General features: G+C 42.5%; 1 protein-coding gene across 1 annotated transcript in view; it reads left to right on the forward strand.

Annotated features, from left to right (window-relative positions):
* Positions 1–27,440, forward strand: part of MOCOS (molybdenum cofactor sulfurase) — an 869,883-nt gene that overhangs the window by 33,460 nt on the left and 808,983 nt on the right. Inside the window, exon 2 of the mRNA XM_044295461.1 lies at positions 5,996–6,195. Coding sequence (XP_044151396.1) covers positions 5,996–6,195 — 200 coding nt within the window. The remainder of the gene's footprint in view (positions 1–5,995; positions 6,196–27,440) is intronic.

Genomic DNA, 27,440 nt, shown 5'->3' on the forward strand with positions numbered 1-27,440 from the left:
ACCCCTCCCTGTCTGGGCCTGGACATTTATACTAGGGGCTCCCTATCTCCTTCTAGTGTCTGGAATGCTAAACTACACCCCACTAGGCCTGATAAGCATATAACAGGGGAAATATACCAATGCAAAAACACACAGGAAATACATTACAATGCATGGATAAATTCAATATCACTGTCCCTTGTGAGCAGAAGTAACACGTTACCCAATTGACCCTTGTGTAGTGCCCACTCCTACCTAGTAGGACACTACAACAGGGACCAAAATTTCTAAAATTCGTCTGTTCCATTGGTGGGTGACATTAACTAATTTTTGTAGTTTAAAAACCCCTGCTCTGCATGGGTGACAGGGACTTAAATTTATAAAAATTGTCTGTTCCATTGGTGGGTGACATTAATCCATTTTTGCAATTGAAAAACCCCTGCTCTGCATTGCTGACAGGGAACTAAATTTAGTAAAAATGTCTGTTGACCGCAAAAAATTATGAGAGCGTCAAATAAGGGACATGGCCCTGATCATAGTGCTCCTGTTGCAGGGAGAGGACGGGTCGATCTGTGCCAGCTACACGCCCAAATGAAACACCTTACTCAGGTGAGCGTAGGCGACAGAGCCTTCAGCATTATATAGTAGGCCCGAATGCCGTTCTACGAATGGTGAGGCCAGAACAAGTACAGGCGCTAGTAGATTGGATGGCTGACAGTGCCTCCAGTTCCTTCACATTGTCTTCCAACTAGTCCCCTGCTGAAAGATCACCCGCTTGCAAATCAGCCAAGCAGTCTGAGCCCCAAGTCATGCAGCACTCTCTTCTGCTTTTTGATGACTCTGCTAGCAGGGTTTCCCAGGGCCATCCACATAGCACTGCCCCAGAAGTGGAAGAGATTGAGTGCACCGATGGCCAACCACTTATGTTTCAGGATGAGTACATGGTAGGACCACCGCAGCACATCTTGGATGACGATGAAACACAGGTGCCAACTGCTGTTGCTTTCTGCAGTGTGCAGAGCGTCACGGAGGGCAGGGGTGAAGACTGGGTGGAAGATGGTCCCTGGGTGGAAGATGATTCCATGTGAGGTCCTCGACCTCACATGGAATCAAGGGCATGCGAGTGACATCTGTAGTTCGGAGGAAGAGGCGGTGGTCGCACAGAGCCACCAGCACAGCAAAAGAGTGAGCAGGGTGCAAAAGTGGAGTGGCCGTCCCCTAAACAGTACACCTGCTACTGCCCACCGCACCAAGGGACCGAGCACACCAAATCCAGCTCCAAGGAGTTCCCTGGCACGGCAGTTCTTCAGACAATGTGCCGACGAAAAGACACAAGTGGTTTGCAAGCTGTGCAGTCAGAGCCTGAAGCGAAGCATAAACGTTCTAAACCTGAGGACAACCTGCATGACCAGGCATCTAAGTGCAAAGCAAGAGCTGCAGTATAGTATGTCATGAACGTACCTGTATGCAGATGGATACCGCACGTAACAAGGGGTGGTTAACTTCCGGTTAACCCTTTATAGATACAATTCGGTATACTGCCACCACATGTTTTAACAGCACATGAACCGACTACCGGTCACTCACCCTCACGCAGAGCAGGGAATAATCCAGCTGTCGCTTGCTGACCGATCGCAATCGTTCAGCCAAGCAACAATCAAAATGACCCTTCTCACACAAAATGGTAACATTACTCTCTTCAGAGACAGGATTCGTTAATTTCTTTGCTTAGAACATGGAAGACTTAGCAAATAAGATTGTTCAATCTTTTAATAAAAGGTGCAAGGAAAAACAGTGCATATATACATTTACAGAAAAATGACTATTGTGGATAATAATAATTGAAGGTAATAGTAAAGTATACTTAATAGAAAAGTATACTTAAGTTCCTCTGTTTCAGTCCTTGAAGCCGTTGTGCAATCCGATTGGTATAATATCAGTGGACCCTGAGCAGAATGCGATACAATTCCAGGTTTTAAGGCAAGGCAGGGTTGCCATACAATGCCCTGATAGCATCTTATGGTTCAATTTGTTTTTATTGAAAACCACAGTACCCAGTACTCAGCAATCATCAATTCAAGATGAATGGAGAGAGGGGGTGAGACAAGACAGAGGGACAAAAGGAAGAAGGAGGAAGGAAGGGAGGGGAGAGGTAGTGTACTAGTAATCCAGACAAGATTCATAGCAGTAAAACTAATATGAGTACGTTAAGTAATAGTACCTGAGGTCAACCAACCTGAAAAATTTGCCGACGCTCGGAACTGGTACCAGGCTTCCCATTGTCTAGAATGTGCCACACCAGATCCCTGGTCTTCAGCACCCAACTCCTCCAGGCGCGGCAGACAATCTAAAGCCCCAACCCAAGTAACTCTGAGAAGGCTTTCTGTTGAGCGCCAAACCCGAGGTATGATTTGGCGCATTGCTATGATAAAGAATCTAAGGATGCCTTTCTTGACCAAATTAATTCTACCCGGGTAAACTGAGAGAAAAGCTAACTGGGGAGATGGAGGTGTATGGGTTTTGTACAGATTATCATGTAGCGTGAAAATATGGCACCATAGTGTGGCTACTCCTGGACAGTCCCACCAAATGTGTACCATGGTGCCCCTAGAGTTCAGGCACCTCCAGCATGTGTCCGGGACAGAGGGGTAAAACTGGCTAAGCTTAACCGGGGTCCTATACCACCTAGACCAGATCTTATAATTGAGTTCCTGAATCTTACAGGATATCGAGGACTTATGGGTGAATAAAACACCTGGATATTATATATACTGCTTAATTAAATTGAAGGCAGACCTCCCAAAAATTAAATTGTGACCATGTGGGTAGAAACTGAAAAAACATAAATGGACGATAGAGGCATGAAGCTCAATTTCAACTTAACACAGACAGGTAGATTGCTGCCACACTATGGGTATTGCTGTAGTAATCAGAATATATATACATATATATATATATATATATATATATATATATATATATATATACACAGTACAGACCAAAAGTTTGGACACACCTTCTCATTCAAAGAGTTTTCTTTATTTTCATGACTATGAAAATTGTAGATTCACACTGAAGGCATCAAAACTATGAATTAACACATGTAGAATTATATGCATAAACAACTGAAAATATGTCATATTCTAGGTTCTTCAAAGTAGCCACTTTTTGCTTTGATTACTGCTTTGCACACTCTTGGCATTCTCTTGATGAGCTTCCAGAGGTAGTCACCTGAAATGGTTTTCACTTCACAAGTGTGCCCTGTCAGGTTTAATAAGTGGGATTTCTTACCTTATAAATGGGGTTGGGACCATTAGTTGCGTTGTGGAGAACTCAGGTGGAATCACAGCTGATAGTCCTACTGAATAGACTGTTAATATTTGTATTATGGCAAGAAAAAAGCAGCTAAGTAAAGAAAAACAAGTGGCCATCATTACTTTAAGAAATGAAGGTCAGTCAGTCCAAAAAATTGGGAAAACTTTGAAAGTGTCCCCAAGTGCAGTCACAAAAACCATCAAGCGCTACAAAGAAACTGGCTCACATGCGGACCCAACCCAGGAAAGGAAGACCAAGAGTCACGTCTAGTGCGGAGGATAAGTTCATCCGAGTCACCAGCCTCAGAAATCGCAGGTTAACAGCAGCTCAGATTAGAGACCAGGTCAATGCCACACAGAGTTCTAGCAGCAGACACATCTCTAGAACAACTGTTAAGAGGATACTGTGTGAATCAGGCCTTCATGGTTGAATATCTGCTAGGAAACCACTGCTAAGGACAGGCAACAAGCAGAAGAGACTTGTTTGGGCTAAAGAACACAAGGAATGGACATTAGACCAGTGGAAATATGTGCTTTGGTCTGATGAGTCCAAATTTGAGATCTTTGGTTCCAACCACCGTGTCTTTGTGCGACGCAGAAAAGGTGAACGGATGGACTCTACATGCCTGGTTCCCACCGTGAAGCATGGAGGAGTAGGTGTGATGGTGTGGGGGTGCTTTGCTGGTGACACTGTTGGGGATTTATTCAAAATTGAAGGCATACTGAAACAGCATGGCTACCACAGCATCTTGCAGCGGCATTCTATTCCATCCGGTTTGCGTTTAGTTGGACCATCATTTATTTTTCAACAGGACAATGACCCCAAACACACCTCCAGGCTGTGTAAGGGCTATTTGAACATGAAGGAGAGTAATGGGGTGCTGCACCAGATGACCTGGCATCCACAGTCACCGGACCTGAACCAAATCAAGATGGTTTGGGGTGAGCTGGACCGCAGAGTGAAGGCAAAAGGGCCAACAAGTGCTAAGCATCTCTGGGAACTCCTTCAAGACTGTTGGAAGACCATTTCAGGTGACTACCTCTTGAAGCTCATCAAGCGAATGCCAAGAGTGTGCAAAGCAAAAATCAAAGTAAAAGGTGGCTACTTTGAAGAACCTAGAATATGACATATTTTCAGTTGTTTCACACTTTTTTGTTATGTATATAATTCCACATGTGTTAATTCATAGTTTTGATGCCTTCAGTGTGAATCTACAATTTTCATAGTCATGAAAATAAAGAAAACTCTTTGAATGAGGTGTGTCCAAACTTTTGGTCTGTACTGTATATATATATATATATATTTATTTATTTATTGTAAGGGGTTACACTCTCAGGCTGGGCAGCGATGATAGATTCTCTTGCAGACCACAGGGTTAAAGTCTAAATGCTGCTTTATTTATCACACTCCGGCAATACAGGCAACCCCAGTTATAATTCACTGGGTAAGGTAAAGGACCAGCACCACAAAACATAAATTAAACTGAAATAAACACCTGCCCGTCTGGGCCCTGGCTAATACAGTGAAGATCCTAGCTCAGCCTGGACTGTGCTTTATTTCCCCCTGATGATCCCAACTGGGATCCCTCAGGCTAGGGAAAAACCTGTCCTGAATTTTATTTACCTCACCCAGTTGACGACTTTACCATACAATTTTTTGTTCACCTTACCACAATATATAAAATTTTAAACCCTACAAAAAAGGATTTCTGTGAAAATGGGGAAACAAAGTCAAAGTATTTGCTTGCAGGTAGTTGTTTTTGAGGTGCACCTGCACTTCTGATAGCAGGCACAGCCACAGGTACTGTCCCCCCTTTCATATCTTTCATCTGCCCTGCTTCTCTCTATTGTACACAGCACAAACAATTCTTCTTTGGAATCCTAGACTTTCCCTTAACTTTCCCTGTCAATAAGCTTGACTGATTTATGATTGTCCCTGATTGATTTTTCACTGTCCTTGATTCCCTAAGATCATTTTCCTGGCAGATACTGTAACACCCAACCACCCGGTTTCACAGCCCAGCACAGAATGGTGTTCTGCTCATTCTTCTGGGGGGCACCTCAATGTCTGCTGCAGCGCTGATTGGCTCATCCAGGCTGTCTGTTAGCCTGGTAGCCAATCAGGGAAAGACTCCTTTTAGTGCATGTGTTGGTGGGGAAAAAAACCCACTAGGGAGTAAGGAGAAGGGTTCTCAGGTGACTATGAGAGGAAGCGAAGGGAATGCTCTTCACTTCCTCTCATGGTCACGTGAGAACTCTTCTCCTTACGCCCTAGTGTTTTTTTCCCACCAACACATGCACTAAAATGACGCTACACTCTGTTTTAGTGGATTAGTCCAAAATGAACCTAGAAAGATTAGAGTTTATCAGCTGTTCGAAAAATAGCAAAATTCGGACCGAAATTGGTCCTTCATCCTTTCTACTTGAAAGAGAAAAATGAGATTGATCGAGCCATGTTTGTGATTTGAAGAATGTCCCTTTAATGATTATTGTCACTAACTGCAGTATTTTTTGTATTCTATTTGTAGTATTGTATTATATTGTGTTACATATTTTTCAAAATATCCCTTTTATTGTGTTCTACTTCCTAATCCAGAGCCAATTTTTTGTGTGTGTAAAATTATACTTTGAAAGCTGAAATGCTTTGAGATGGATGTTCAGAAAAGTAGTGTTTAAAGAATAACAGATATTTTGAATTGCAGGTGGAATGGAGAATATTAGGAATCATACTCATGCACTGGCCAGTTACACTTACTCTGTGCTTTCTGGTCTGCGTTATACTAATGGACAACCTGTAGTAAGTATCTACACTGGCTCAGAAGTTAGGACTATCGATGTGCAAGGTCCAATCATTAATTTTAATGTGATGGATGAAAATGGAGGCACAATCGGCTTCTCTCAGGTACATATTTTTCGAGGTTCATGACATCTTTTTGAAGTTATTTTTATTTTATTAATAGATTTGTAATGCATTATTTGTGTACCTTGCTTTTATTTACTTTACTTTGGTTTTGTTTGCCTATTTATGCCGTAAGCTCCGGAGGAGCAGAGGATGGTAATGGTAGTGGCCCTGGCTGTAATAGTTGCTCACAGTGACAAATCCTCACAACGATACTCCTTTGGGCCAGGACTGTGATAGATGGGCACACCCTTTCTCCTTCTGGAAACATGTTAATGTTGGGGCCCCTGCCTGACGTTAGCTGATGTGCCCCTGATTTAAAAAAAAAATCACGTAAAAAAGATACAAAACATTCTGCACAATATGATAGTAAATATGTGGATGTGCATGGCTACATTTATAAAGTCACAGAAAATAATGCACTATAGCAAAAGATGTAAATACAACATATGGACTAAGCCCTCACTCTCATGATAAAATCTGAGACTCAGCCAATATATTTTATTCTAAACACATTTATGCCCACCTACCCGGTGCAAAGGTGGTCTCAAGTTCAGGCAGGTCCTACTCTGTAACTACCTTTGCAGTTGTGCATCTATGTTCAGGAGAGGAGAACCTGCACATATAGTGTGTTGCTTCTATTTACCTGTGCGTGAATCAGCAACCAATGAGAGGAGGAGCACACACACTTATATGTACCACCTTGTTCGAGGTCACTTATTAGATAGGTGGGGTCAAAAGTGCACATGAATGCTACTCCCAGGATAGAAACGCAGGATAGGTATCGCCACGTCCGTAACAACCAGCTCTATAAAAATATCACATGACCTAACCCCTCGGGTTAACACCATAAAAAATAAAAAAAGGTGTAAAAAAAAAGCCATTTTAGTCACCTTACATCACAAAAAGTGCAACACTAAGTGATCAAAAATGTGCATGTCCCACAAAATGGTACCAATAAAACCATCACCTCATTCCGCAAACAATTTGCCCCTACATAAGAAAATCGCTCAAAAAATAAAAAAAAACTATAGCTCTCAGAACATGGAGATGCTAAAACATCATTTTTGGGGTTTAAAAAATGCTATTATTGTGTACAACTTAAATAAATAAGAAAAAGTATACATATTAGGTATCACCGTGTCCATAATGATCTGCTCTATAAAAATGTCACTTGACTGTGCCCCATAAAGTGTTATAATGAATGATCAAAAAAATCATATGTACCCAAAAATAGCACCAATAAAACTGGCACCTTATCCCCTAGTTTCCAAAATGGGGTCACTTCTTGGGGGTTTCTACTGTAAGGGTGCATCCGGGGGGCTTCAAATGGGACATGGAATCTAAAAACCATGTGGTGCTCCTTTTCTTCTGCGCCCTGCCGTGTGCCTATATTGCAGTTTATGACCACATGTGGGGTGTTTCTGTAAACCGCAGAATCTGAGTAATAAATATTGAGTTTTGTTTGGCTGTTAACCAACGATGTGTTAAAGAAAGAATTGGATTAAAATGGAAAATCTGCCCAAAAAAGTGAAATTTTAAAATTTGATCTCCATTTTCCTTTAATTCTTGTGGACCGCCTACTAAAGAGTTAACAAAGTTTGTAAAATCGGTTTTGAGGGGTGTAGTTTCTACAATGGGGTTATTTATGGGGGTATCCACTATGTAGGCCCCACAAAATGACTTCAGACCTGAACTGGTCCTTAAATAGGGGGCTTTGGCAATTTTCTTAAAAATTTTAAGAATTGCTTCTAAACTTTAAGCCTCTTTACGTCCTAAAAAAATAAAATGAAATTTCCAAAATGATGCCAACATAAAGTAGACATATGGGGAATGTTAGCAACCAATAGGAAAGTTGCCTACCCCTTACTATATAAGAACCTCCCCAGCAGCCATTTTCTACAGGTTTTTTTAAAGTTCTGAGAGAGACAGCAGTGTCATTGCTGTGCTCTGTGCTTTCCACACTACATTAGATACATAGTTATATATATATATATATATATATATATATATATATATACAGGTCCTTCTCAAAAAATTAGCATATTGTGATAAAGTTCATTATTTTCTGTAATGTACTGATAAACATTAGACTTTCATATATTTTAGATTCATTACACACCAACTGAAGTAGTTCAAGCCTTTTATTGTTTTAATATTGATGATTTTGGCATACAGCTCATGAAAACCCAAATTTCCCATCTCAAAAAATTAGCATATTTCATCCGACCAATAAAAGAAAAGTGTTTTTAATACAAAAAAAGTCAACCTTCAAATAATTATGTTCAGTTATGCACTCAATACTTGGTCGGGAATCCTTTTGCAGAAATGACTGCTTCAATGCGGCGTGGCATGGAGGCAATCAGCCTGTGGCACTGCTGAGGTGTTATGGAGGCCCAGGATGCTTCGATAGCGGCCTTAAGCTCATCCAGAGTGTTGGGTCTTGCGTCTCTCAACTTTCTCTTCCCAATATCCCACAGATTCTCTATGGGGTTCAGGTCAGGAGAGTTGGCAGGCCAATTGAGCACAGTAATACCATGGTCAGTAAACCATTTACCAGTGGTTTTGGCACTGTGAGCAGGTGCCAGGTCGTGCTGAAAAATGAAATCTTCATCTCCATAAAGCTTTTCAGCAGATGGAAGCATGAAGTGCTCCAAAATCTCCTGATAGCTAGCTGCATTGACCCTGCCCTTGATAAAACACAGTGGACCAACACCAGCAGCTGACATGGCACCCCAGACCATCACTGACTGTGGGTACTTGACACTGGACTTCAGGCATTTTGGCATTTCCCTCTCCCCAGTCTTCCTCCAGACTCTGGCACCTTGATTTCCGAATGACATGCAACAGTCCAGTGCTGCTTCTCTGTAGCCCAGGTCAGGCGCTTCTGCCGCTGTTTCTGGTTCAAAAGTGGCTTGACCTGGGGAATGCGGCACCTGTAGCCCATTTCCTGCACACGCCTGTACACGGTGGCTCTGGATGTTTCTACTCCAGACTCAGTCCACTGCTTCCGCAGGTCCCCCAAGGTCTGGAATCGGTCCTTCTCCACAATCTTCCTCAGGGTCCGGTCACCTCTTCTCGTTGTGCAGCGTTTTCTGCCACACTTTTTCCTTCCCACAGACTTCCCACTGAGGTGCCTTGATACAGCACTCTGGGAACAGCCTATTCCTTCAGAAATTTCTTTCTGTGTCTTACCCTCTTGCTTGAGGGTGTCAATGATGGCCTCCTGGACAGCAGTCAGGTCGGCAGTCTTACCCATGATTGCGGTTTTGAGTAATGAACCAGGCTGGGAGTTTTTAAAAGCCTCAGGAATCTTTTGCAGGTGTTTAGAGTAAATTAGTTGATTCAGATGATTAGGTTAATAGCTCGTTTAGAGAACCTTTTCATGATATGCTAATTTTTTGAGATAGGAATTTTGGGTTTTCATGAGCTGTATGCCAAAATCATCAATATTAAAACAATAAAATGCTTGAACTACTTCAGTTGGTGTGTAATGAATCTAAAATATATGAAAGTCTAATGTTTATCAGTACATTACAGAAAATAATGAACCTTATCACAATATGCTAATTTTTTGAGAAGGACCTGTATATATATATATATAATACAGATAGTTGGAGATAGTCAGTGTAGGTTATATCCTGATATAGTGTAGCTGTTGAAGTGCAGTGTGTTAGTTAGTGTGATAGGTTCTGCTGCCCATGCATACGCGCAGACCTGCTAAAATGTGAAGTTTCACGTATTGCGCCAAAATATTTGCATCATTAGTGCCGATTAGCTAATATATTAGAGCACTCTAACTTTGGGGACCACTAGCTTGATGGACTGACCGATATTTCTGCTTCCCCAGGCAACCGGACTTAACCGTCGCGTAACGTATTAAGTATGTCTGTATTGCATTTGGACAATATTGCTTCACCCAGCTTTCCACAAGCCTAATAGTGCAGCTTTCATCTCCACTGGGATAGAACTTTGCATATTCATCAAATGTATACTATTTTCTGCAAGTGTGTTATCCTTGTGATTAGTCCTAGAGATGTTCTTCCAATTGACCTGTAAGTTATGTGACTGATGTAATGCTTGTGATCTGTAGTGATTTTATGTGCCATCCAGATTCTTAGCTTTGTTTGTTTACCTACATATAGCTTCTCTTCTCTTGTACCTTACTTCAGTGATTAATTGATTAATGAGCTAAATTACCCCTAGTTCTGTGATCACGCTTCCATTAAATATAGACCCAGTCTAATGGGAAACACTCGCAGGGATCAGCACGAGCCAAAAGCACCATCTCTGCCAAAGCGCCATTTTGCCTAAGCGCTTGACAGTTAATCATGGCAGTTAGACAGGGCAGGAGACAGAGATGTTGTGTGTACTACTCAAACAAAGTTAAACACAGCACAGGTATGCTACGATATTGTCTCACCCAGGCTCTGGCTGCTCTTCTCATCACTATGGCTGTCTACGTTCTAATTCAACCACACTGTCCACCCTTTGCCCCTTCTCTCCACATCGGTCCTTCCCTCCTTACCTCTCCCTTGTTCAATTTCTATACACTTTATACACTCATACATACACTGACACATCTTCCTCCACGGTGCAGCATAAAAAACACCAATATAAATATTTCAACCACTTGCTGTCTCTTTCGGTTCTCCTGCTACTAGCTGCAGGGGATATTTCACTAAATCCTCCCTCTGTTGCTAACTTCTCCTCTGCCACACACAGAAACTTCAAAAATCTGATTAATGTTAACTCCTCTCCAGTCTCTATTAACTGTGCACTCTGGAATGCACGGTCGGTCCGTAACAAACTACTCACAATCCACGATCTCCTCCTCTCACGCTCTCTGAACTTGCTAGCCCTTACAGAAACCTGGCTTCAACCCTCTGACACTGCTTCCCCTGCTGCCCTATAATATGGTAGACTTCACTTCTCCCATACCGCCAGACCTGATGACAGGAACGGTGGAGGAGTAGGCATACTACTTTCTCCACAGTGCATATTTCAGATCATTCCCCTGTACCTTCTCTCACATTCCCCTCTTTTGAGGTTCACACCATTAGACTCTTCCATCCATTTCCCCTGAGAGTTGCAGTTTTTTATCATCCCCCAGGCTCCACCCACCAATTTCTGGATCACTTTGCAGCTTGACTTCCTCACTTCCTATCTTCTGAATCACCACTTCTTCTTATGGGTTATTTTAATATCCCCATTGATGATCCTATCTTCCCATCAGCCACTCACGTTCCTTCTTTAGCCTCTTCTCTTGGCATATCACAACTTACTTCCTCGGCCACGCATGAACAGGGCAATATACTTAATCTAGTCTTCTTCCGTCATTGCTCAGTCTCAAACTTTAGTAACTTATCCTTCCCACTTTCTGACCACAATCTTCTTTCATTTACCATAAAGACCTCTCACTTTTCTCAGGGCAATCCTACTTTTCACACTTACAGAAACCTACACACAATTAACTGCCAGCAACTTATTAACACCCTACAATTAGCTCTTACCCCAATCACTTCCCTCCCCTGTCCAGACTTGGCTGCATCCCTGGCGCACACCCGAAACACGTTTTCTACAGCGCTGCTCCAGATGTGCAGAACGCTTATGGAGAAAACACAACTATCAGCAGACTTCCTCCATTATAAATTTATGCTCAAAACAAATAATTCGGCTCTCAATATTGCCAAACAAAAGTAACCCAAAACGATTCTTTGACACTTTTAATTCCCTTCTAAGCCCTAAAGTTCCACAACCTGTCACTGACAGCGCTGAGAGCATGGCCAGTTACTTCAGAGACAAGATTGGCAGTATCCATCAGGAAATAATCTCCCAGTCCCCAAATAATTTCAATCCTCCTCCCTCCAATTCCTCCACATGCTCTCTCTCCTCTTTTGATCCTAAAAAAAGGAGAAAGTCTTCAGGCTTCTCTCTTCTTTTTGACCCATAACCTGTAGCAGTGATCCTATTCCACCACACCTCCTCCAGTCCCTCTCCCCGGCTGTTTATCACTCACCTAACCACAATTTTGTGCTGCTAACTACAGTCCTGTTTCTAACCTCCCCTTCATCTCTAAACTCCTTGAACGTCTTGTCTACTCTTGCCTAATAAGCTGTCTCTCTGCAAACTCTCTTCTTGACCCCTTACGAATCTGCCTTACGCCCTCTTCACTCTACAGAAACTGTGCTTACTAAAGTGTCTAATGATCTCCTAACAGCAAAAAGAAATGGTGACTATTCGCTATTGATTCTGCTGGATCTCTCTCCAGCGTTTGATACCATAGACCATAAACTCCTCCTCACCATGCTCCACTCAATTGGCCTTAAGGACACTGCTCTCTCTTGGTTCTCTTCCTATCTCTGTGGCCGCTCCTTTAGTGTACCATTCGCTGGCTCTTCCTCTTCTCCTCTTCCTCCTGATGTCAGCGTTCCTCAGGGCTCCATACTAGGTCCTCTACTCTTCTCCCTCTATATAGCCCCCATTGGACAGACTATCAGTAGATTTGGCTTTCAATAGCATCTCTATGCTGACGACACCCAACTATACACTTCATCCCCTGACATCACCCTTGCTTTACTCCAAAACACCAGTAATTGTCTGGCAGCTGTCTCTAATAGCATGTCCTCTCTGTATCTAAAACTGAACCTCTCAAAAACTGAACTTCTTGTCTTTCTCCCATCTACTAACTCACCTCAACTTGATATTTCAATGTCGGTCTGCAGCACTATCATGACTCCTGTGCAACATGCCCGCTGTCTTGGGGCCACATTTGACTCTGATCTTTCCTTTGTTCCCCATATTCAATCACTTACACGCTCTTGTCATCTGCACCTCAAGAATATTGCCAGAATCCGCCCTATTCTTACGGTGGAAATGGCAAAAACTCTTGTTGTTGCCTTGATTCATTCTCGTCTTGACTACTGCAACGCATTACTAATCGGTCTCCCTCTCACTAAACTCTCCCCCCTTCAGTCTGCCCTAAAAGCTGCAGCCAGGCTCATCTATCCATCCAACCGCTACACTGATGCTACTAGTCTGTGCCAGTCACTTCACTGGTTGCCCATACACTAGTGTTGATCACGAATATTCAAATTTTGAATTTTTATTGCGAATATAGGTACTTCAAAAATTCACAAATATTTTGAATATAGTGATATATTTTCGTAATTTTCAATTTTTATTTTTTTTATCAGTACACATGATCCCTCCCTGCTTCTAGCTTGTATTTACAGAAGTCTATACAGGCAATGAAAACCTATCTTGGCCCGGGTCAATTTAATACTTCACTTTTATTGAACACATTGTTAAAAAGTGTCACTGTTCATTGTGAGTCACATTTGAAAAAGACACAGACAAAAACACAAAATAACTACTGGGGTGTTAAAAACACAGTTGTGGCCCACCACAAAAGATACTGTATGTCATCACATAGAGGCGATATACTGGATCGCTCACTCTAAAAATAATGAGAACAGCAGAATCAATTCTATATACCCACAAGGGGTGATATTGGTTTTTGCCGGCAAGGCTGATTTGATATTGGCAAAAGTCAATATTGAGAGACTAATGTCATCATGCCACTTGAGTGCTGATAGATTATTTGCCAATCCCCTATTTGCCAGCATGCAGGGCTCTTAACATATACGCCCTGGACTAAAAGGTGAATGGACCTAATAGTACCAAAGAAATTCCTGTGAACCAAACACAACCACTATTATCTGTTAGCGGAGTGTGTGACCGCGTGTCAGCGTGTTCATGACAACACCAATTGTTTAACACCCATGGGCAACAAATCGCACAATTCGTGGCACATCAGATGTATCGGGGGATTTTTTGGCATCCACCCACTATACAACTAGGCATGCTCTGAACAAGCCCAGCCACTGCTTGGTGTTGGCTGGGTGTATTCCCACGTCCCAGGATGCTGCTACCAGCGATTCTGGTTAACAGCACATAAGGCAGCATATACCTAATGCTGCCCTTTATTAAGGAGGATTTGTTGCATCCACCCTCGATAAACACAGGACGTTATCATGGTGCAGTTTAACACTATCCAGAGGCGATCGCTGTGCTAGTATAACCTAAAGGTGTTGACATTAACTTGACCAGATGATGTCAGTGCAGTCAGACTGATGTGTTCTGTATTTAACTAGAACCACCGCCTGTTGGTGCTATTAAACAGATCAGATGGTGTACACAGGGCTGGCAGGACTGCTGTCCTCCTACAAGTGTGACCAGTCATAGATGTGAGACGGGTCACTAATGATGATTGCCAAATAGGGGCCACATATCTGCTAGTTAAAACCTAAAACTGCCCCCGGACATGTTTCGCCAGTCTCGCTGGCTTCCTCAGGGGTAACGGGCAGCAATGAATAAACTCTGCACCGGAAGCCTAAATGGTGTCCCTTGTGATTGACAGAACCGACTGGCCTATCAGTAATGAAAGCAAGACGTACCAGTACCAATCGCTGTGAGCGGAGCAGGCTGGCATCATCTCCCTGTGCCAGACCTCTCCATTGACGTCATCACAGCGTGACACTGCCACAGAGGGCATGCGCCGGAGCTCCGACATAGGCCTTTCACTGGCGCGGCTCAATGCGCATGCGCTGCGCAGCGAAAGGATGCGCATAAACTTCTGAATGAACCGGATCTCCCAGCAAGGCTCAATTGTATCAGATCTGTCATCACAGAGGTGGGAAATGATTATGTCTATCATCATGAGAATGGTGATTGGTAATTCTCATGACTATAGATAACATTATATACTCGTTGTAATCTTGATACTTTGATCTGCTTCTAGCTTGTGGGCCAATGAGAAGGCTGCAGTATATTTGACTTTAGCAGTAGTGTTGTTTGAAAATTTTCGTAATGCTAATTTTTATTGCAAATTTTTAAACTTACAATTTTAAGACAAAGAAGATGATAGCACTATATTAGCTAAATTGCTCTATATTTGTTTTTGTTTTTCCGAATATTCGCTATATTGCTATAACTTAGTTTTTTCGAATGTTCGTAATATTCTAAAACAAGAATATAGAGCAATTTAGCTAATATAGTGCTATAATCTTCTTTGTCTAATAGTTGTAATTTTTTTCTCATCTGAAGTTCAGATTGTAAAAAAATTACTACTATAAAAAAAAAAGATTACAGCACTTTAGCTAAATTGCACTATAATCTTTTTTTAAAAAATATTTGCTATATTGCTATATATTCCTGTTTTAGAATATTACGAATATTCGAAAAAACTAAGTTATAGCAATATAGCGAATATTCGCAAAAAACAAATATAGAGCAATTTAGCTAATATAGTGCTATAATCTTTTTTTTATAGTTGTAATTTTTATCTCATCTGAAGTTCAGATTGGAAAAAAATTACAACTATTAAAAAAAAGATTATAGCACTGACTCCTAGTGTTTCAGTTGCATACAGGGAGTGCAGAATTATTAGGCAAGTTGTATTTTTGAGGATTAATTTTATTATTGAACAACAACCATGTTCTCAATGAACCCAAAAAACTCATTAATATCAAAGCTGAATATTTTTGGAAGTAGTTTTTAGTTTGTTTTTAGTTTTAGCTATTTTAGGGGGATATCTGTGTGTGCAGGTGACTATTACTGTGCATAATTATTAGGCAACTTAACAAAAAACAAATATATACCCATTTCAATTATTTATTTTTAACAGTGAAACCAATATAACATCTCAACATTCACAAATATACATTTCTGACATTCAAAAACAAAACAAAAACAAATCAGTGACCAATATAGCCACCTTTCTTTGCAAGGACACTCAAAAGCCTGCCATCCATGGATTCTGTCAGTGTTTTGATCTGTTCACCATCAACATTGCGTGCAGCAGCAACCACAGCCTCCCAGACACTGTTCAGAGAGGTGTACTGTTTTCCCTCCTTGTAAATCATTTGATGATGGACCACAGGTTCTCAATGGGGTTCAGATCAGATGAACAAGGAGGCCATGTCATTAGATTTTCTTCTTTTATACCCTTTCTTGCCAGCCACGCTGTGGAGTACTTGGACGCGTGTGATGGAGCATTGTCCTGCATGAAAATCATGTTTCTCTTGAAGGATGCAGACTTCTTCCTGTACCACTGCTTGAAGAAGGTGTCTTCCAGAAACTGGCAGTAGGATTGGGAGTTGAGCTTGACTCCAGCCTCAACCCGAAAAGGCCCCACAAGCTCATCTTTGATGATACCAGCCCAAACCAGTACTCCACCTCCACCTTGCTGGCGTCTGAGTCGGACTGGAGCTCTCTGCCCTTTACCAATTCAGCCACGGGCCCATCCATCTGGCCCATCAAGACTCACTCTCATTTCATCAGTCCATAAAACCTTAGAAAAATTAGTCTTGAGATATTTCTTGGCCCAGTCTTGACGTTTCAGCTTGTGTGTCTTGTTCAGTGGTGGTCGTCTTTCAGCCTTTCTTACCTTGGCCATGTCTCTGAGTATTGCACACCTTGTGCTTTTGGGCACTCCAGTGATGTTGCAGCTCTGAAATATGGCCAAACTGGTGGCAAGTGGCATCTTGGCAGCTGCACGCTTGACTTTTCTCAGTTCATGGGCAGTTATTTTGCGCCTTGGTTTTTCCACACGTTTCTTGTGACCATGTTGACTATTTTGAATGAAACGCTTGATTGTTCGATGATCACGCTTCAGAAGCTTTGCAATTTTAAGAGTGCTGCATCCCTCTGCAAGATATCTCACTATTTTTGACTTTTCTGAGCCTGTCAAGTCCTTCTTTTGACCCATTTTGCCAAAGGAAAGGAAGTTGCCTAATAATTATGCACACCTGATATAGGGTGTTGATGTTATTATACCACACCCCTTCTCATTACAGAGATGCACATCACCTAATATGCTGAATTGGTAGTAGGCTTTCGAGCCTATACAGCTTGGAATAAGACAACATGCATAAAGAGGATGATGTGGTCAAAATACTCATTTGCCTAATAATTCTGCACTCCCTGTATTAGCCAGTTAGTTTTGTTTCATACATGAACCCTATGAATTTGTAAAGCACTGCGGAATATGGTGGCGCTATATAAATACATTTTATTACTATTATTATTATATAAAGCCATTTTTAACGTTCTGTCGTGCCAACCATTTTCTCCAGTCTCAGGAAACATGTAGCAGCTTGGAAAATGTAGCAAAAGGGACCCACGCCTACGCAAATATTACATTGTCGATTTTTCGCAATCAAGAAAATAATCTCGAATTTGCGAATATATGACAAATATTCACCAAAATATTTGTTAAATATTGTGAATTCGAAAATAGCTTCTGCCGCTCATCACTAATTAGAGATGAGCGAATCGAAACTGACAAAGTGGAATTCAAAAAATTTTAGTTGCACCGAATGTGAATTTCCTTGCGCTTCGTGGTAACGAATCGCATTTTTCATAAAATGGCTGCTGCACATGTGAGGACATGGAGAAAGGAACTCTGGGAAGGTTGGATCACCCATACTGACTTGCATGGAGCCAATCAGCAGCCAGCCCTGTGATGTCACAGCCCTATAAATAAGTCAGCCATCTTAGATTCTGCCATTCACCAGCGTACTTAGTGCAGGGAGAGACATGTCTGCAGATGCTAGGGACAGTGATAGAAAAAAAGTCAGTTACAAGTGCAGGAAAAGATTATTAAAGGTATAGGGAAAGGATAGGGAGAAATCAATCCACTGCATTTCTATTAAACAGGGTTCATTCGTGGAGGTGACAGCTTGGGTAACAGAAACATTCCTATTAGACCTTCCAGCACTGACCCAAATTGCCATTATACAGCTAATTGCCGTTCTGCGGTGCAGTGATAAATTTTACAGCCCAGTTTGCCATGCATTAGTGGCGAATTACAAATATATTTGCCTGTCATCGTTGCACTTAACTGTTGAAAATCTTTTTGCTTAAAAATAGAAAACAAATTGGGCCAAATTGCCATTCAGCGGTGCAGTGAGATATTTTACGCCTAGTTTGCCGTGCATTATTGGCAAAATACAAATATATTCGCCTCTAATCATTGCACCTAACTGTTGAAAAGCCTTTTGTGTAAAAATAGAAACAATTTAGGGCAGAATTGCCATTAAGTGTGCAGTGAGATATTTTACAGCCCAGTTTGCAGTGTATTAGTGGCGAATTACAAATATATTTGCCTTTTAATCTATGCACCTCATCTGTTGAAAAGCCTTTTGTGTAAAAATTAAAAAAAATTAGGGCCTAAATGCCGTTCAGCGGTGCAGTGATATATTCTGAAGCCCTGTTTGCCGTGTATTAGTGAAAGAAAAAATATATATATGTGCCGTTCATCATTGCATTTATCTGTTGAAAAGCCATTTGTGCAAAATTAGGGCCTAATTGCCGTCCTGCGGTGCAGTGATACAGCCCAGTTTGCCATGTATTACTGGCGAAATACAAATATATTCGCATTTCATCGTTGCACTTAACTATTGAAAAGCCTTTTGTTTAAAAAGTTTAAATAATATGGGCCTAATTGCCGATCAGCGGTGCAGTGAGATATTTTACAGCCCAATTTGCTGTGCATTAGTGGCGAAATACAAATATATTCGCCTTTCATCGTAGCCCTTAAAGGGTTATTCCCATCTTGCTTATTCATCCTTACCTGCAATCACTCTGTTTTTCACTTCCTGGTTTTCTGCTGCTAAGGCTGGGCGGGCTTAGACAGTTTGAGTGAATGCCGGCCACGCCTCCTTATGACATCACACTGCGCACTGAGTTCTTACGTGCTAGTTCATGTTAAGAGTATGAGTCATCAGTCTGGCAGCCTGCAGTGTCTGTGAGTCCCCTCCCCCCTGCTGTGGAATCCTCACTCAGAGCTCATAAGTGAGCTCAGTGTACAGTAACATGTGGCTGTCCTTCACAGTTTTACACACAATCTCAGTCTGATCTTTTACAAACCCATTCTGTGCAGCAAATAGAAATGTCGCAAACATAAGATTTTCCGTTTGCAAACGGCGAACGTGAATTTCTACAAATGTTCGCATGGCATGCCGGAGGGGGATCCAAGGCAAAACTCCCATGGAAAATTTTATAGTTGACGCAGAGTTGGATTTTAATCCATAAAGGGCATAAATCACCTAACAATCCAATTTTTTTTTTTTTAACAACGTGGTTTAAAACATCCAGTGTGTGTATACGATCAGGTATGATGTTGTATCGATCAGGTATTGTAAGGGTTACGCCCGCTTCACAGACATTGACAGACCAAACTCCCCTTTTAATGCACCGCAAACAACCGCAAACAGTCCATTTGCCTAACCGCAAACTTCCCATTTGCACAAGGTTGGATACCAAGCTAGCCATGTCCCGTTGATGTCATTGAAGGTTTCTTCCTCCACCCAGCCACGTACAACACCAAGGGTCCCGGAAATGTGAATTGAATTGATTTTTCGAATGGGGAGATGGTTAAAAAAAAATCTGGCTCCCTCCCCTTTGTTTGAATCCACGGTCACTGCGTCTGTGCCGTGCAATTTACTGTCCTACCCGATATGAGTGCTATTTTCTATAGTTCTCTCTTCTCATCAGTTTAATCCCTGTTACGTCCCAAATCTGGGGTCTATTTATTAAATAGATTTTTCGAACGGGATGATGGTTAAAAAATTGCTGGCTCCCTCCCCTTTGTTTGAATCCACGCCACGGTCACTGCGTCTGCGCCGTGCAATTTACTGTCCCACCCGATATGAGTGGTATTTCCTGTAATTCTCTGTTCTCATCAGTTTAATCCCTGTTACGTCCCCAATCTGGGGTCCATTTATTAAAAAGATTTTTCGAACGAGGAGATGGTTAAAAAATTGCTGGCATCCTCCCCTTTGTTTAAATCCACGCCACGGTCACTGTGTCTGCGCTGTGCAATTTACTGTCACACCCTATATGAGTGCTATTTTCTGTAGTACTATTCTCATCAGTTTAATCCCTGTTACGTGACATCCCCAATCTGGGGTCCATTTATTAAATTGATTTTTTGAACAGGGAGATGGTTAAAAAAATGCTGGCTCCCTCCCCTTTGTTTGAATTCACGCCACGGTTACTGCGTCTGCGCCGTGCAATTTACTGTCACACCCGATATGAGTGCTATTTTCTGTAGTACTATTCTCATCAGTTTAATCACTGTTACGTCCCATATCAGGGTGGGATTGCCTTTTGTGAAAAAAAATTTAGGCCGGGTACCTTCAACTGCCTTCACAGTGACAGACCAAACTCTGATACACCAAACTGAATTGATTCTAGGAACCGGGAGATGGAAAAAACAGCTTGGTCGGTCCTCTTACTCCCAAGTTGGGGCACTGCGCATGCACGGAGCAATGTGCTGTGACACCCTATATAAGTGGTGTCTTAACTAGTACTATTCCTATCAGTTTAATCCCTGTTACGTCCCCTATCCAGGGACGTGTGTCGAATTGATTAACCATTGTCGAATTAACGAACCATTACGACATCCCTAGAATAATTGAGCTTTGTACTTGATTTGTATTGGAATAAACTATTAAGAGACTTTATTATGATTTGTTTTATTTTATGTATTAAAAACCCACCCATACAACTTATAAAGTAAACTTAAAAAATAAATAAAAAAATGTAAGTTTTTTCTATGAAAAAACATCCAGCCGTCCCGATCGCTTTTGGTCTGATCATAATGAAGCAACGGCCTTATCATCTGGGGTGTGGCAACATTGTCAACACACTCATAGAGGTGATGATTGCTTCATTGTGATACGCAAGCCCCTTCACCACAACAAGGTAACGATCATGAAAGGGGAATTGACACTTGTATGTGCCATTTTTTTTTGTTTTGTTTTTGCAGCCACAGTGCAGCACCAGAGGCCAGAAAAATTAGGCATGTGTGCCTGAAAAACAATGCTATTGTTGCAGCCGCTGTTATAGCGCACCAGCGGCCGGAAAAATTGATGTTTTCAAGGCAGAAAGGTGACTAAAACATTGCGGCTTGAACCCTAGTTGGTGGCGGAGAATTCACGAAAGTCATCCGGTATGCAGACATTAAATACAGCAGCGTGGGGACCATTTTGAGGCCAAGGCATGTCATCAGGCCTTTTGTTAGTTAAACGTATCCCCTACTGTCAGTCCCTTCGGGATCCATGCCTCAATCATCTTAATGAAGGTGAGGTAATCAACACTTTTTTGACCAAGGCAACTTCTTTTGTCAGTGACAATACCTCCTGCTGCACTGAACATCCTTTCTGACAGGACACTTGAAGCGGGGCAGGCCAGAAGTTCTATCGCAAACTGGGATAGCTTAGGCCACAGGTCAAGCCTGCACACCCAGTAGTCAAGGGGTTCATCGCTCCTCAGAGTGTCAATATCTGCAGTTAAGGCAAGGTAGTCTGCCACCTGTCGGTCGAGTCGTTCTCTAAGGCTGGATCCCGAAGGGCTGTGGCGATGTGTAGGACTGAAAAAGCTCTGCATGACCTCCATCAACAACACATCTGTAAAGCGTCCTGTCCTTGCCACCGTGGTCGTGGTAGGAGGAGGATTACTTTAACCTCTTCCCCAGTTAGATTCCCGTTGTGCTGTGACATCCCCCTTATAAGCTGTGTAAATCATATTTGTTAGTTTTGTTTTGAACTGCTGCATCCTTTCTGACTTCCGGTAATTTGGTAACATTTCCACCACTTTCTGCTTATACCGGGGGTCTAGTAGCGTGGCCACCCAGTTCAGGTCGTTCTCCTTCATCCTTTTTATACGAGGGTCCCTCAACAGACATGACAGCATGAAAGACCCCATTTGCACAAGGTTGGATGCCGAGCTACTCATTTCCCGTTCCTCCTTCTCACTGATGTCATTGACGGTCTGTTCTTCTCCCCAGCCACGTACAACACCACGGGTCCCAGATAGGTGACAACAATGAGCACCCTGGGATGCCTGCTGTGGTTGGTCTTCCTCCTCCTCAAAGCCACATTCCTCCTCTGACTCCTCTTCCTCATACTCCAATTGCAGCGTTGCTGCAGGTCCGGCAAGCGATGATGACAAGGCTGTTTCTGGTGGTGATGGTGACCACAACTCTTCCTCTTCCTCTTCACGCTCATCTACAGCCTGATCCAGCACTCTTCGCAGGGCACGCTCCAGGAAGAAAACAAATGGGATGAGGTGGCTGATGGTGCCTTTGGTGCGACTGACTAGGTTTGTCACCTCCTCAAAAGGACGCATGAGCCTACAGGCATTGCGCATGAGCGTCCATTAACGTGGCAAAAAAATTCCCAGCTCCGCAGAGGCTGTCCTAGCACCCCGGTCATACAAATACTCGTTGACGGCTTTTTCTTGTTGGAGCAGGCGGTCGAACATTAGAAGTGATGAATTGCAATGTGTCGGGCTGTCGCAAATCAAACGCCTCACTGGCATGTTGTTTTGGCGCTGAATGTCTGAAAAGTGAGCCATGTCCGTGTAGGAATGCCTGAAATGGCCACACAGCTTCCTGGCCTGCTTGAGGACGTGCTGTAAGCCTGGGTACTTAGACACAAAGAGTTGTATGATGAGATTCAACACATGTGCCGTGCACGGCAACTTGCCCAAATTCAATGCCGCCAACAAATTGCTTCCATTTCACACACCACTTTCCCGATCTCCAGTAGGTGCGGGGTCAGCCACTGAACCACCTGTGCGTTCAGGGCGGAAAGGAGTGCTGGTCCGGTGTTGTCGGAATATTTATGCTGTCTCCGATTGACAGTCTATATTATTTATGTGAATAAATAAAAATCTGTAATAAAGGAGATTCTAATTTATTATCATAAACATCAAGCTAAAACAAGCTCGTGATCTGCGCTGAATTGAAGACAAAACCCAGTTACAGACAAAATATATATGTAATTTATTAATACAATTTATAGTACAAAATAATATATATAATAAAATTGGCGATAATAAAATTCAATCAATTATATGCCAAATAGTGATAAAGTAAAAAATTATTGAGAATATATATATACCAATTATGTCTCCTTATAATGATACCCCTCAATTATATTTAAAATTATTTTAATACTTGATTTCTCTCAGCCGACAAATGTCCGATTAAACCCAAATCTGGTTTATCTTTTATCTATACAAATATATATATATATATATATATATATATATATATATATATAATCAACCATACTGGTCTAGAACTGAATTCAATTCCTTGGAGATAATACTGTGTTTTCACCAGTATATTTTCAATCTCCCTGTATTGGATACATTTTAAGGATGATTCTGCAGGTACACCCCAATCTTATTCCAAAACAGATACTATACACGAGGTATGGTTAATTAAATATATATAGATATGTATTATATTAATTAATTATCCTATAAAATATAGGTATGGTTATACTATACCAAAATGTCAGCTAGCAGAAATCAGTTTCAATGGTTTTAAGATGGTTGCCTCTAATGACTGAAAAGGTGGTCAGGGCTGGATCTGGTCTTTTGAAGATGGTCAGAGAGAGAGAGCTAGAGAGAGCTAGAGAGCTCTAGAGATCGATCCCTTCTATCAGCCCATACCATCTTTTTATCCTCTCTTAGAAAGGGCTTGGCCAAGTTTTATCATTAACTAGTGACCTCACTTTATAATTAATAGAACCTCCATAAATCTTTGCTACCCTAACACTAGATGGCACTAGTACTCCATAGCAAAGTCGAAGCACTCACTTCATTCTTTTATTTATATACTAGCAATTAATTTTATCTAAGGTTTCAGACAAAACCTTGAGAAGATCTTGAATAGACAATGATACTTAGTCAACCACCTTGTTTATCCTTAACTCTTTTGACCAGACCTAATTAAATCAAGATAAACATGACTATTCTATTTCATTGTTCTTGGAAAATACAAGGTTTGTTCATGATCACCTGTGTCCACATTTGTCCATTCAAGAAAACCTCAAGGAGAGAAATAATTAACTTGTGTGTTACACTGAGAGAGATTCTAAAAATGACAGAGGAATTTGTACCTCGTTTCTAATCTTAAAACTGAATACAGCTATAAGGACCATACTCATACTCAGGACCCATCCTATATATTCAGCACACCTATTAAAATTGATAATATAAAATCAATCTACTCATACATTGATTCATGTAAAACCACAAAGAAAGATTAGAGTCTTTCTATTCACTGAAAATCATCAGAACTCAGCACATTTCTAATACATTGTCTTATCTAGGCAATTACATTTCATTAGACCTTGGGACTAGAGTTGAGCGAACACCTGGATGTTCGGGTTCGAGAAGTTCGGCCGAACATCCCGGAAATGTTCGGGTTCGGGATCCGAACCCGATCCGAACTTCGTCCCGAACCCGAACCCCATTGAAGTCAATGGGGACCCGAACTTTTCGGCACTAAAACGGCTGTAAAACAGCCCAGGAAAGGGCTAGAGGGCTGCAAAAGGCAGCAACATGTAGGTAAATCCCCTGCAAACAAATGTGGATAGGGAAATGAATTAAAATAAAAATTAAATAAATAAAAATTAACCAAAATCAATTGGAGAGAGGTTCCATAGCAGAGAATCTGGCTTCCCGTCACCCACCACTGGAACAGTCCATTCTCAGATATTTAGGCCCCGGCACCCAGGCAGAGGAGAGAGGTCCCGTAACAGACAATCTGGCTTCATGTCAGCAGAGAATCAGTCTTCATGTCATAGCAGAGAATCAGGCTTCACGTCACCCACCACTGTAAGAGTCCATTTTCATAAATTTAGGCCCAGCACCCAGGCAGAGGAGAGAGGTCCCGTAACAGACAATCTGGCTTCATGTCAGCAGAGAATCAGTCTTCATATCATAGCAGAGAATCAGGCTTCACGTCAGCCACCAATGCAACAGTCCATTGTCAGATATTTAGGCCCAGCACCCAGGCAGAGGAGAGAGGTCCCGTAACAGAGGATCTGGCTTCATGTCAGCAGAGAATCAGTCTTCATGTCATAGCAGAGAATCAGGCTTCACGTCACCCACCACTGTAAGAGTCCATTTTCATAAATTTAGGCCCAGCACCCAGGCAGAGGAGAGAGGTCCCGTAACAGAGGATCTGGCTTCATGTCAGCAGAGAATCAGTCTGCATGTCATAGCAGAGAATCAGGCTTCACGTCAGCCACCACTGCAACAGTCCATTGTCATAAATTTAGGCCCAGCACCCAGGCAGAGGAGAGAGGTCCCGTAACAGACAATCTGGCTTCATGTCAGCAGAGAATTAGTCTGCATGTCATAGCAGAGAATCAGGCTTCACGTCAGCCACCACTGCAACAGTCCATTGTCATAAATTCCGGCCCAGCACCCAGGCAGAGGAGAGAGGTCCCGTAACAGACAATCTGGCTTCATGTCAGCAGAGAATCAGTCTGCATGTCATAGCAGAGAATGAGGCTTCACGTCACCCACCACTGCAACAGTCCATTTTCATAAATTTAGGCCCAGCACCCAGGCAGAGGAGAGAGGTCCCGTAACAGAGGATCTGGCTTCATGTCACCAGAGAATCAGTCTGCATGTCATAGCAGAGAATCAGGCTTCACGTCACCCACCACTGCAACAGTCCATTTTCATAAATTTAGGCCCAGCACCCAGGCAGAGGAGAGAGGTCCCGTAACAGAGGATCTGGCTTCATGTCACCAGAGAATCAGTCTGCATGTCATAGCAGAGAATCAGGCTTCACGTCAGCCACCACTGCAACAATCCATTGGCATATATTTAGGCCTAGCACACAGGCAGAGGAGAGAGGTCCCGTAACAGACAATCTGGCTTCATGTCAGCAGAGAATCAGTCTGCATGTCATAGCAGAGAATGAGGCTTCACGTCAGCCACCACTGCAACAATCCATTGGCATATATTTAGGCCTAGCACACAGGCAGAGGAGAGAGGTCCCGTAACAGACAATCTGGCTTCATGTCAGCAGAGAATCAGTCTTCATATCATAGCAGAGAATCAGGCTTCACGTCAGCCACCAATGCAACAGTCCATTGTCAGATATTTAGGCCCAGCACCCAGGCAGAGGAGAGAGGTCCCGTAACAGAGGATCTGGCTTCATGTCAGCAGAGAATCAGTCTTCATGTCATAGCAGAGAATCAGGCTTCACGTCACCCACCACTGTAAGAGTCCATTTTCATAAATTTAGGCCCAGCACCCAGGCAGAGGAGAGAGGTCCCGTAACAGAGGATCTGGCTTCATGTCAGCAGAGAATCAGTCTGCATGTCATAGCAGAGAATCAGGCTTCACGTCAGCCACCACTGCAACAGTCCATTGTCATAAATTTAGGCCCAGCACCCAGGCAGAGGAGAGAGGTCCCGTAACAGACAATCTGGCTTCATGTCAGCAGAGAATTAGTCTGCATGTCATAGCAGAGAATCAGGCTTCACGTCAGCCACCACTGCAACAGTCCATTGTCATAAATTCAGGCCCAGCACCCAGGCAGAGGAGAGAGGTCCCGTAACAGACAATCTGGCTTCATGTCAGCAGAGAATCAGTCTGCATGTCATAGCAGAGAATGAGGCTTCACGTCAGCCACCACTGCAACAATCCATTGGCATATATTTAGGCCTAGCACACAGGCAGAGGAGAGAGGTCCCGTAACAGACAATCTGGCTTCATGTCAGCAGAGAATCAGTCTGCATGTCATAGCAGAGAATGAGGCTTCACGTCACCCACCACTGCAACAGTCCATTTTCATAAATTTAGGCCCAGCACCCAGGCAGAGGAGAGAGGTCCCGTAACAGAGGATCTGGCTTCATGTCACCAGAGAATCAGTCTGCATGTCATAGCAGAGAATCAGACTTCACGTCAGCCACCACTGCAACAATCCATTGGCATATATTTAGGCCTAGCACACAGGCAGAGGAGAGAGGTCCCGTAACAGAGGATCTGGCTTCATGTCAGCAGAGAATCAGTCTGCATGTCATAGCAGAGAATGAGGCTTCACGTCACCCACCACTGCAACAGTCCATTTTCATAAATTTAGGCCCAGCACCCAGGCAGAGGAGAGAGGTCCCGTAACAGACAATCTGGCTTCATGTCAGCAGAGAATTAGTCTGCATGTCATAGCAGAGAATCAGGCTTCACGTCAGCCACCACTGCAACAGTCCATTGGCATATATTTGGGCCCTGGCACCCAGACAGAGGAGAGGTTCATTCAACTTTGGGTAGCCTTGCAATATAATGGTAAAATGAAAATAAAAATAGGATTGAATGAGGAAGTGCCCTGGAGTCCAATAATATATGGTTATGGGGAGGTAGTTAAT

The sequence above is a fragment of the Bufo gargarizans genome, chromosome 5 (genome assembly GCF_014858855.1).
Source record: "Bufo gargarizans isolate SCDJY-AF-19 chromosome 5, ASM1485885v1, whole genome shotgun sequence".
In the NCBI taxonomy this organism is placed as follows: domain Eukaryota; kingdom Metazoa; phylum Chordata; class Amphibia; order Anura; family Bufonidae; genus Bufo; species Bufo gargarizans.